The 13,192-nt window shown below is 37.5% G+C and overlaps 1 protein-coding gene and 1 long non-coding RNA gene across 4 annotated transcripts in view; one reads left to right on the top strand and one right to left on the bottom strand.

Annotated features, from left to right (window-relative positions):
- Positions 1 to 1,285: 1,285 nt before the first annotated feature.
- Positions 1,286 to 11,019, bottom strand: LOC133529177 (uncharacterized). Its single transcript, XR_009801104.1, has 3 exons — positions 10,214 to 11,019; positions 8,427 to 8,772; positions 1,286 to 2,893 (listed from the first exon to the last, which is right to left on the bottom strand). It is a non-coding gene; the product is annotated as an uncharacterized LOC133529177 (long non-coding RNA).
- Positions 11,020 to 11,854: 835 nt separating this feature from the next.
- The window catches only part of LOC133528695 (nonsense-mediated mRNA decay factor SMG7-like), a 65,955-nt gene continuing 64,617 nt past the window's right edge, over positions 11,855 to 13,192 (top strand). For 2 of the 3 annotated variants that reach the window (XM_061866176.1, XM_061866169.1), the window contains exon 1: positions 11,855 to 12,022. In XM_061866176.1, coding sequence (XP_061722160.1) covers positions 11,991 to 12,022 — 32 coding nt within the window. In that variant the 5' untranslated portion in view covers positions 11,855 to 11,990. The remainder of the gene's footprint in view (positions 12,023 to 13,192) is intronic. The other variant, XM_061866184.1, reaches the window with a different exon arrangement.

Below are 13,192 nucleotides of genomic sequence, written 5' to 3'. Positions count from 1 at the left end.
GTAAGGTTTAGGGCATAGGGCGTCCACAACGTCGCGCGTGTGCATGGAGCGGTCGTGCGGCTTACAGTATGAGCAACGCTAACTGGCGCGGACGCGTGCGACTGATTTTACTTACAAAGGCACCTGCGCGTGTTTGCCCGCTCCGTGCACTAGCGCCAGCTAGCAAACGCCCTTAACCTTTTGAACGTCAAGAACACCTAAAGGCGCCGTCACTAGACATGATTTAAGGGCCATGAACACATTAATGATTATAGCTGTTATAATCGCTGTCGAAGTCCCTAATGTAATACTCATGCACTTTCAAGCTCACTTGCGCCCGTGACCTTGGCATGTGAGTAACGTTTTTGTTATGGCGTTCAAAGGGTAAAGTATCAATGTCGTAATGCGTTGCTAGCGCGTTATTTTCGAATCGCACCCGTGCCGTGCTCCCGTGTTGGACTGCACACGCGGTGTACACTTCTTGTTATTGTAACCGTTTGTGCGCCTGGATAACTTTACGCATGTATTTGTGCGAGCGAGACGCCCGCAACTAACCGATATGATTCCAATATTACTCTAATATCGGTGTGCACGCCCCTTTTTATTCATAAGCAAGGTAAGATTGAACCACTATAGAAGGCAGCGAAGAGGCCGGCAATGGAACTGGTAGCGTTTGATGGAGACAATCAGTTTTCTGTCAAATGCAAGTTCAAATTGGCCTGACTGTCTCACTCGCACACCGGAGCAGCGTTTCATATAAGCGTACTTTGTTATATCCAATCGACCCGCTCTATTCAGCAGGTTTCATTATCTCGATCCATCAGTTAAGTAACAATCTCTTCAATCTGGTGGATCGAGATGGTGGATCCTACTGGACAGATGGAAACTATGGATAGGAAAACGTTATGCTCAACAATCTGGTAGCAGAAGCGATGTGATTTTTTAAAATCGCGACTGTGTCATTGACATAATATATCTGAGGACGGGCCTTACGGGCAATAAGAATGGGGCCAGTACAGCGGTGTTACGCACACGAGTTTGAGCCAATCGTGCAGTCTAACGCCATAAGTACCACAACGTGATTGGTTGATGAGTTCGCATTACGCACGCGATTGATCGCATCTAGTTGCGTTAGACAGCACGATTGGCTCGAATTTGTGAATGACACAACTGAACTAGCACTATCGTTATTGCCCCTAAGGTCGGTCCTTAGATATATGGTAAGCGTCAGGATGGCGGTGGACCTCAGCGAATTTCAAAGAAATATTTATAAACATATTGTAGTACCTTCTGTGTACCTTTAATAGAAACCAGTGTACCTTTCCCCAAAACGAGATATTTTACAAAACGGTCCACCCGCCAACCTGACGTTAGGATGGCGGGTGGACCTATGAAATCTTGCATTATACCGCACTAAAAGTATGCAGTTATATTGTACATGAGCTTAGCCTAGCTTGTTTTGGGGAGAGGTACACCGGTTTCTATTTCCATTTACAGAGGTACACTGAAGGTACAGTCACCATCATATATATCGGAGCGGCCAAGGTACCCACGAATATCTGAACTGTCAAGAGGTTAGAGTGCGTGTTTAGATATCTTTGAGCACCTCGGCCACTCCGATATATCTGATGGCGACTGTACCATATAACTGCATACTTTTAGTGCGGTATAATGCAAGATTTCATAGGTCCAACCGCAATCCTGACGTCAGAATGGCTGGTGGACTTTTTCTTAAATATCTCGTTTTGGGTTAGGTACACATAAGGTACAGTATGTTTATAAATACTTACTTACTGCTGTGGCGCAGCGACCCGAAGTGGATCTTGGCCTCCGACACCAAAGACCGCCATGCTTCTCTGTCCAAAACCGTTTCCATCTAGTCGACGGCGCCGAGTTCGCTAAGGTCTTTTTGCATTTCGTCTCTCCAGCGGGACCTACCTAGGACGTCTAGACGGTCTTCGGCCATATGGAACTTCAGAGTACGCCCTCCAGGCTGCACGATCCTCACCCATCTGGACTACGTGCCCGAGTCATCGGAGTCTGGCAGCGCGAAAAATCCTAGGACCCACACGTGGAGAGGATGGAACCTGGAGACTCCACAGGAATCAGGAGATTGAAGATCTGGTGTCCGAGCTGAACGTCATTGGATGTTAATAAATATTTCTTTGGAATTCGTTGAGGTCCACCCGCCATCTAGACGCCAGATGTCAATGCCGAGTGCGACCGCCCTTAAAGCGGTGTATTATCTCTAGTCTCTCCAATATGTTCTCCTGGTGGGTCCACGGGGTTTATTTTAAGTGTTATCATAAACAGTGTTCACCAGCGGGTCTACGGGTACCTAATTATTTTTACCATGGGCCGACCATGAACACGATTCTATTTTGAAAACGTTGCTCGCGTAGCTACTTCAGTCTTAGGCGGTATATACTCTACACCACGTTCACAAAAGATTGATATTTTAGGTAAAAACTCACATTTCGCTATATTCGTCCATAGTAAATACTAATTCAAAAACTACTGTAGGGCCTAAAATCTTCTGTGATAGTAATGTAGAAATAAATACTGTTGACAAGCGGTCAACGGTATTTAGTACAATAATTACACTAAAACAATTCGTATAGAATACAGAACCTATGAATAATATATACCTAGAGAATCTAACTTTAATGCAATAATATAATTGAACAAAAGAAATACATTAGTACGAGTAGTACGATCAACCTATATGTCTATTTTTAATAGTCTTAATGTTCGTGTATCGGTTCTGTATTCTATGGCCATTAATTATGCTTTATTTTTCAACTTTCTTTGACTACACACAAGTACACATTATATTTGCTTTTTTCTTGAACTTTATCTTGCCCATGTTCGATTCTTCTTATGTCGATGCATCCTCATTATTGCCGTATGGTTTCTGAAAATACAATAACAGTTTTTGTATTGTTTTCTAATACCTATGTTTGAAGTCGGTTTCCTATTTTTAAGAGAAGTTTTTTTTTTCATGTAAGTACCGTCAAGTGGGGTAAATTAGAGCAGATGGGATACCTATCGACAATTATGTCAATAAACAGTTTTACGTTCCATCAAGAATTGAGAGGTTGCCTCAATTCCTCATGGAACCCACGATGTAAGCTAGACCTTTACACAAATATTCATTAAACCTCGTTAAGCAAGTAGCTTCTTTACAAACATAACAAAGAAGACAAATCGTCTAGCGTGAAATACGCATCGTTAAAGAGTTCTTTTCTGGTCCTGATCAGAAGTTCCACTTCTTCAAGTAGCACTTTTTTGAATGGCAATGCCTGGTCTGTTGATGAAACTAAAAAACGCCTATAAGATTTGGGGAGTTCCCTTAATTCCTCGTGGTTTTGTCAAAAATAGGACCATCTTGGAACTATATACCCACTTTCAAACGATAACTAATTTTCAATATTGGTTCAGAAATGACGAAGATCTTACTTAACATATATACAAAAAAAAGTTTTTGAAGTCGGTTAAAAAGTAGTATCTTTACAATACTTCCGTCCTTTACCCAAGAAGGGATGACTACTACAATTTGCTTACTAATTAAGTACTTACTTACTATTAGTATCAGATTGGAGTCGACTCGAGAGTAGATAAAATGGGCGTCGCTACCATTTCCGGGTGGGGGGGATTTCACCGCATGAAAAGAGACACATATAATGAATTCTTACTGTTCTACCAAACTACATATATAAAGTAGTCGTACTTTTTGAGTCAAATTAGTTTCATTCTAAAGGTGCGACGTAATGGCCTGAAGCCCGCTCTTAGCATACCTAGTTATACTATTTGATGGATATTGGTGTCAATTTATAATACGTTTAATTATTCATTGTCTTTACCTAATTATCTTTACCTTTTGCCGACCGGTTTGGCCTAGTGGGTAGTGATCCTGCCTATGAAGCCGATGGTTCCGAGTTTGAATCGCGTAAGGGCATTTCTTTGTGTGATGAACACAGATATTTGTTCCTAAGGCATGCGTGTTTTCTATGTACTAGTATATACGTAAATATATATTTATCTAAATAAGTATCTTTAACGTCGCCTAGTACCCATAGTACAAGCTTTGATTAGTTTGGGGCCAATCTGTGTAAGATTGTCCCTACATATTTATTTATTTATTTATTACCTAACGTAACCTACATTAGGTAATGAAAGCATTTAGTTTTGTTGGGATATAAAATGGTTAATGATAAAACTAATACTTTTACCAGCATTTTAACTTTATATTCATGTATTCGAAACCTATACATTTATGACAATAACTTTTGCAAGACGATAAGATTTTTTATACACAATAACTTGTCCGCATTCGAACTGTCTGGCTACCCGGCTAGCCGTGGCTGTGTACCCGGATTTTATACTCTGAAACTGGAACTAGTGACAGATAAGAGTCGATTGATGTTTTTTTTAAAGATACTTATACTTAAATAGAATTACTTACCTATGTTTAATTAAAAGAAAGACTACTTATACATAATAATCCTTACAGTTTTAACCTATTTAACCTACCTACCTACTTTTAATAGTAGCAGTTCGGTTCACTTAGTAGAAATACCTGTTCTAAGAATAATGAAAAACAAAGAAGAGTAATAAAAATAAAGAATCTGGAAGTCGTTGAGGTGTTCCGTTCTTCATCAGCAATTCTACTTCATCAAATGTCACTTTATTGAGTAAAAATGCTTGTAATATTGATGAAAATCCTAAAATGACTATATGTATGCCTATCTTATACAATATGAGAATCTCCTTCGGTTTCTCGTAGAACCTATCATCAGAACTGGACCTTGACACAAATGTTCCTTAAAAGCCTTTCATGCTATAAACGAAATAAAAAAACGCCTAAGGTAAAATACTTGTCGTTGAAGAGTTCCATTTTGCTCAATATCAGCAGTTTCACTTCATCAAATGTCACTTATTCAAATAAAAAAAACTTGATATGGTGACGAAAATCCTCAATTCCTCCCAATTGAGAATTCAAATCGATTTAAAATCCTCAATTCCTCATTGAATCCATCATCATAACTGGACCTTGACACAAATGTTTCCTAAGAACCTAGCTTGCTACAAACTTAACAAAGAATAAGAATCACGCGCGTTGAAGAGTTCCGTTCTGGTCAATATCACTAACTTGTTTAAATAAAAATGCTTGATATGTTGACGAGAATCCAAACATTACTGTATGTATTGTTTGCCTATAAGATTTGAGGAATTTCTTCGATTTCTCATGGAACCCATCCTCCGCACTGTGCGGTTTAAGAGGAACTTCCTCCCGCGCACGCTCCGGTTGTGGAATGAGCTACCTGCCGAGGTTTTCCCGAGGGTCTACAGTATGAGGTTCTTCAAAAAAGGAGTGTACAGATTTGTAAAGGGTCGGCAACGCGCATGTAACACCTCTGGAGTTGCAGGCGTCCATAGGCTACGGTGACTGCTTACCATCAGGCGGGCCGTATGCTTGCTTGCCACCGTCGTGGTATAAAAAAAAAAAAAAACTAGACCTTATGACACAAATGTCTTCAAGAACTTTACTTGCTACAAAATAAACAAATAAAACATTTCGCGCGTGAATTGGCGAGTTCCATTTTGGCCAGCATCAGCTGTTGCATTTCGTGTAAATAAAAATTCAGAAATTATAAGATGTCAGGAATTCCCTCGATTATTTATGAAACCCATCATCAGAACTGAACATTGATATAAATACTCCTTAAGAACGTTACTCGCTACAAGCTTAATAAAGAATACAAAACGCGTGCGTTGAAAAGTTCCGTTCTGGACAACATCAGCAGTTCCACTTGATCAAATATAACTTTTTTTTTAATAAAACACCTAGAGATATTGATGAAAAAAAAACTATATGTATTATAAGGTTTGAGGTGTCCATCATCAGACCTAGACACTAGACACTGGTGTCTAGCACAGATATTTTTTAAGAACCTTACTTTCTACAAACTTAAAAGTTCCGAGGAATTGTTCAGATTAATCTCTGCCGCCTCTTTCCGTCACCGCTTTACGCTACATCATTTATATCTTCACCACTTAGATGGTTGGCAATCCTCAACTGTGCATTTCTCAAGAAACTTCCTACCTCATACAGCTAAACTATGAAATGATCTGTCGCATGCGGTATTTCCGGCCCAATACGATCTTTAAAACTTTAAGGAAAGAGCGTATTCCTATCTTAAATGCCGGCACCGCACTTACAATCCCTATGGTGTAACAGATGTCCATGGCCAGCGGTAATTGCTTACCATCAGTTGATTCGTCTGCTAGTTTGCCTCTTATATCACAACAAACAAAAAAGGAAAAAACTCGCGCGTTGAAGAATTCCGTTTTATTCAACATCACTAGTTCCACTTCATCAAATGCCACTAATGTGAATAAAAAAAGCTAAAGATATTGATGAAAATCCAAAATGACTATATGCCTATAAGAATTGAGGAGAATGAGGAGTTCCCTCGCTTTCTCATGAAACACATCATCAGAACTGTACTTCGACAAAAATGTTTCTTGAGAACCTTACTCGCTACAAACTTAACAACGAATAAAAATTGCGCGCGTTGGAGTTCCGTTTTGGTCAACATCAGTAGTTCCACATCATCAAATGTCACTTTTGTGAATAAAAGTTGATAATATGTTGATGAAAATCCAATAAGTACTACATATATGGCTATAGCATTTAAGAAATTCCCTCGATTCTTCATGGGACCCATCATCAGACCTTTACCTTGACATAAATGTTCCTAAAAACCTTAATACTTAAAACTTACTTGCTACAAACTTAACTAATAAAACAAATCGCGCGCGAGTTGGCGAGTTCCATTCTGGTCAACATCAGCTGTTACTTTTAGTCAAATGACACTTTTTAAATAATAATGCTTGATATGTAAATAAAATCCTAGAAATTATTACATGTATGCCTAAAAGATTTTAGGAATTCCCTCGATTCTTCATGAAACCCATCATCAGAATTGTACTTTGTCAAAAATGTTTCTTAAGAACCTTACTTGCTACAAACTTAACGAAGAAAAATTGCACGCGTTGGAGTTCCGTTCTGGTCAACATCAGTAGTTCCACATCATCAAATGTCACTTTTGTGAATAAAAGTTGATAATATGTTGATGAAAATCCAATAAGTACTACATATATGCTTATAGCATTTAAGAAATTCCCTCGATTCTTCATGGGACCCATCATCAGACCTTTACCTTGACACAATGTTCCTAAAAAGTAACCTTAATACTTAAAACTTACTTGCTACAAACTTAACTAATAAAACAAATCGCGCGCGAGTTGGCGAGTTCCATTCTGGTCAACATCAGCTGTTACTTTTAGTTAAATGACACTTTTTTAATAATAATGCTTGATATGTAAATAAAATCCCAGAAATTATTACATGTATGCCTAAAAGATTTTAGGAATTCCCTCGATTCTTCATGAAACCCATCATCAGAACTGGACATTGATGTATTAAGTACACCTTAAGAACCTTACTCACTACAAGCTTAATAAATAATACAAAACGTGTGCGTTGAAAAGTTCCGTTCTGGAACACATCAGCAGTTCCACTTGATTAAATGTAGCTTTTTTTTTAATAAAACGCCTAAAGATATTGATGTAAATCCAAAAAAACTATATGTATTTTTATAAGGTTTGAGGTATCTATCAGACCTGGATCTAGACACAGATGTTTCTTAAAAACCTTACTTTCTACAAACTTATCAGGACAAATCTATTACGGCGAGTGTTCCATCCAATTGCTCGGATTAATCCTTGCCGCCTCTTTTCGTCAGCGCTCTACGCTACAACATTTTTATTTTCACCACTTAGATGGTTGGCAGTCCTCAACTGTGCATTTCTCTAGAAACTTCCTGCCTCATACAGCTAAAATGAAATGATCTGTCGCCTGCGGTATTTCCGGACCAATACGACATTTAAAACTTTAAGAAAACAGCGTATTCCAATCTTAAAGGCCAGCACCGAACTTACAACCCCTATGGTTTAGCAGGTGTCCATGGGCGGCGGTAATCGCTTACCATCAGGTGTGACGTCTGCTCGTTTGCCTCTTATATCATAAAAAAAACAAAGAAGAAAAATCTCGCGCGTTCAAGAGTTCCGTTTTGGTCAACATCAGTAGTTCCACTTCATTAAATGCCACTAGTGGGAATGAAAAAGCTTAAGGTATTGATGAAAATCCAAAATGACTATATGCCTATAAGATTTGAGGTGTTCCCTCGCTTCCTCATGGAACCCATCGTCAGACCTTTACCTTGACACAAAGGTTCCTAAAAACCTTGGTACTTGAAACTTACTCGCTACAAACTTAACAAAGAAGACAAATCACGCGCGTGGAAGAGTTCCGTTTCTGATCAACATCAGCAGTTTCACTTCACCAAATGTACTTACCACCCATTTATTTGAAACAGTACCTAGGTACTCCATTTCCATTTTGATGCGGAGAGACATGCATTCGCCGTCGCGGATGAGATCGCACTGCTTATCAATCCGCTACATACGCGAGTACAGTGCTTACGCCTAATTTTACGTTATTTCGCTTTCTTTCGTGTTTCTTTCCTTCTGACTGTAATCTGTGCTTTCTATGCTCTTGTGCCTGTGCTTCTTCACTCTTGTAACTATCCTTAAACTTTAAAATTAAACATAGTGTGTCTACAACGGACTTGTTATTCAACGCCCGGTAGGCACCCTATATTGGTGACCCCGACGTGATCGCCACAACTTCAATGGCCTCAGTGTCCGATGAACAACTTAAAAATGCTGAAAGTAATAACAATTATAATAAGTTGGGGAGTAGCGACCTTACACAGACACGGTCTGCAGGACTCCCCAGGAGCACTCGGGTGAGTGCTCCTGGGGAGTTCTGTTACCGGACATACAATAATAATAACAATAAATAAATATTATAGGGACATTCTTACACAAATTGACTGAGTCCCACGGCAAGCCGAGAAGGCTTGTTTTGTGGGTACTCATACAACGACATAATAATATATAATATACAAATACTTAAATACATAGAAAACATCTATGACTCAGGAACAAATATCTGTGCTCATCACACAAATAAATGCCCTTACCGGGATTCAAACCCAGGATCATCGACTTACTAGGCCAAACCGGTAGTGAAAAAAAGAGCAAAAAAAAAGAAAAAAGAAAGATATGTCAAAAGAAAATGCGATTTGGAAACGTTATTCGCCACTTAAAACATTTTATATATCTGGTTCACAGCATTTATTTGGTGCTGATATAATGCCTGCAATATTACCCGAGTACATTAAAATATGAATAAATTATCATAAATTCAAAAGATGGTCCCTATAACAGTTCATTTTTACGTGGAAAAATGGCTTTCATGTAAAATGTTTGTCAGACATATTTTTGGAAGTATAGTCTCCTTCCTCGCGTTGTCCCGGCATTTTGCCACGGCCCAAGGGAGCCTGGGGTCCGCTTGACAACTAATCCCAAGATTTGGCGTAGGCACTAGTTTTTACGAAAGCGACTGCCATTTGACCTCCCAACCCAGAGGGTAAACTAGGCCTTGTTGGGATTAGTCCGGTTTCCTCACGATGTTTTCCTTCACCGAAAAGCGACTGGTAAATATCAAATAATATTTCGTACATAAGTTCCGAAAAACTCATTGGTACGAGCCGGGTTTGAACCCGCGACCTCCGGATTGCAAGTCGCACGCTCTTACCGCTAGGCCACCAGCGCTATACAAAGTATAGTACAATCATTAACTTAGAAATATAGGTAACATTTCACGAATAAAAATACGGTAACACATATTTTTAATTATTTTTTAAACTTATCCTACGCAAAATAGAATTGGAAAAACTGACATAGGGACTATCATTCGACACGACACGTATAGTAAAGTATGAATCCGCTCTAAGTCCCCCTACATAGACAGTGGGAAGTAAAATAATTCTTGTTCTGAAAACAATAAAATGTAAAATGATTAGGTAGGACAATCCAAACTTCTAAGGTCGCGTAGATCAGAAGTAGATATGAATTTGTTCGACAATACGATAGGAAACTTTTCAGCATTTACATTGGCGCATTTTTTTCTGGAATACTATCTAAATTGCACTTTGTATATATGCTACATTTTTTATATAATTTGGAACCTTTATTTTCCATGGAGTCGAACGCTATATAGCAGCTATACGAGAAAAAATAATACTTTTATCTTAGCTACCCCATGAATAGTGAAGATTATCAAGGAGCATACTCTCTGAGATCAATGGAATGGAGTGCCTTTCGATTGGAGAAAATTATAGCGTATTAGAAATATACTATTTTGTAATTACAATGTTGAATATTTTAAATTGCGCGTTTTGACAATTATTGTTGACAATATTACATTCAGAGTCATCTTGACATAACTTTAGAAATCCATAAACTAGTCTATACTTTTTAAAATGATGGAGTAAGACTGACGAGATTACCGCTATGTATAAATGTTTTACGTCAAGTAGAATTTTGCTTTAGAGCGACATCTGGCGTTGAGTAGAAAAGTTAAGGCGTAATTAACTACAATTAATTAACTCATTAAATGGTTTTATTTTGGTCCCTGCAACGATTTGACCCCAGTTATATTATACGAAAAATAGCTTATAAAAATACTTTTCACATGATATACATGGCATTTGTATACACTCTTATTTCGCTGCGTATCAAGTAATTTTTAGAATGACGATTTTTTAAAACTGTACATTGTGTCCCTTTAAATACTTTATCATTGGTGTTGATACAAAAAACATAAAGCATTTTTTATATTCTTTCGAATAAAATACGCTAAAACTTTTTATATCCCGCGTATAAGGAAATATAACTGCTTATATGCGCAACTTCTTTTTTTATATAGCTCGGTCCCTGCAAGTGGTCCAAGGTTGGTGCCATACAATAAAATAATACTACCATTAAGAGCTTTAAAACGACATATGTCTCAACAGTATACATCCATGGGACACTCCCCATACAAAAGTGCCCATTGTCCTTTCTTAGACAGTTGTTGACTAACGCCATCTGTTGTCGAGTAGCCAAACTAATAATTTACTTTATAAAACCATCATTAATTTTAGTTTGCAATTTGTTGCTGTTATAAGTAATAATTTGTTGGTGATTTTTAATAGTACATTACTCGTGTCGATTTAAAACACTCCCTTCGGTCGTGTTTTAATTTATCGCCACTCGTTTCGAATTTCCTATTTTTCGCACTTGTATCGTACAACGTTTTACAGTACATATGGCCCTTTAAATGTTCGACACAGTAACATAATATGCTACTTCTCGCACTAGTGCTATAAAGTAGCCCCATATGTACTGTAAAATATTTTTACTGAAATATTCCATTACAAATAAAAATAAGTCATGACGTGATTGTAAAAAATAATTATTTTAAGTATTTATATTATAGTATCAAGTTTTATATAAGCAGGCGTGAAATAACCCCGCAGTAACTGTAGGTATAGTTTGTCAAAGGGCTATCTCATTTCAAACATAGACAGAGGGAGTCATACTATCTTTGTCTTACACTAGTACTAGCATCCAAAAGAAAAGGATGAGTATAGTTTTTATTGTTCTTATTTACTGACAAATTGGTTTGACCAACTATAATTACGTATAAATATATTTGTTCATTATATATCTTAAGTTTATTTTATAATCAATTTAATTACACTTGCTGTGAAAAACTTTATTATCACACATGAAAAAGTTATATTTAATCACGCTTACGTTTAATCTCGTGTAAAACGCCTCTAGCTCCATCTGATTGATGGCTAAAAGACTTGAATCCGGGCCATAATTGTTAAAATAAAATAAAAAAAAACATCTGACAGACACTTTTGACGTAAATGCATGGAAGTCGATTGTTTTTAGATAACATTTTTTTACCTTAACCGTTCCGCGTTATATATTCGTTTTATTTTTTGATGCAGTGATACATTTTGAGGCTTCTAGCCTCCACAATTATGGTTCTCAACGCCGCTGTACAGATGTTGAGGTATGTATCGATATACTTTTACATTCACTTTGTAACCTAAGTTTCTGGACGATTTCTAGCTTACATTCGCACAAAACGCTTAAATTTAGCAATATAAGTACACATCTGCATCGCGACTTTAATGTTATTATCATTAAAATGTTTTGAAAAGTACTAGAACCCTCCCTTACTTGTATTTTAACTATCCATTAGTAATTTCTAATACGTTGCATACAGTTCAAGCTAAATATCACTTTTGTCTTCAAGGTTGCAATCTGAAAAGATTTTTTAGATACTCCAGGTATTTCAGTCATTCCCATAAATAAAGTGCAAGAAAAGCCTACGAAATCAACCCATTATAAGAGAAATGTGCAATGCATGGGTATTACTGGAAAGTTCTGCCGCCAGAGTACAGCACTAGCACATCGTAAACCGTAACGTACCATAACCAATTTGATTCCTAGGCCACTATATAACCATGTCATAATGACTTCTACGACAGTGCTTATTGAGTGATGCATGTCATGTATAGAGTAGTTAAAGCGACAAGGTTCTATAGTGGCCTAGGATTCAAATTGGTTGACTGTACATATACTATGCCTTAAACACTTTTTTGAGAAGATTTCGATTGAGAAGCTTATGGCGAAATTTATCTTGATCTCTTTTGCTTGAATATGCAAGAGTGATAGAGATGCAAATGGCGAAGTTTCGATTTTTGTTTCGTGGTAGGTCAGTATGGGCTAATTACATTTTCTACGCAGAGTTTTAAGTAATATCCCATATTGTAGCACTAGTAATTAGCCAATTTTTTAGATAAGTCTGCAAGCGATACTCCAACTGCCGGATGTGCAACTTTTTCCTTTAATATCAAACTTGTAATAATATGCAATAGCGACTAATAGTAATTTTGTAAACGAATGCATCTTTGGCGCATTCTGCTTGCTGCAGTGCGAATGGCGCCATGTTCATTATTTGCTCTAGATTGAACGAGTGGCATAATGAAGATGTACATGTAGATGTCATGGTACCCGGTAAGGTTAGCAAATAAAAATACAGTGGAAACTATATAGCGACAATCAAGCAACCGGGCATTTTTCAATGTGTTTTCATTATATAGAGAGAAATGAATACTAAAGTAAACCAACTATACCCAACAAATGTCGACGTTATAGGGAGTGGATCGTTATATCA

This window comes from Cydia pomonella, chromosome 1, assembly GCF_033807575.1.
Source record: "Cydia pomonella isolate Wapato2018A chromosome 1, ilCydPomo1, whole genome shotgun sequence".
Lineage (NCBI taxonomy): Eukaryota > Metazoa > Arthropoda > Insecta > Lepidoptera > Tortricidae > Cydia > Cydia pomonella.
Note: the sequence above shows the minus strand (reverse complement) of the source record. Positions and strands in the feature narration are given on the sequence as shown.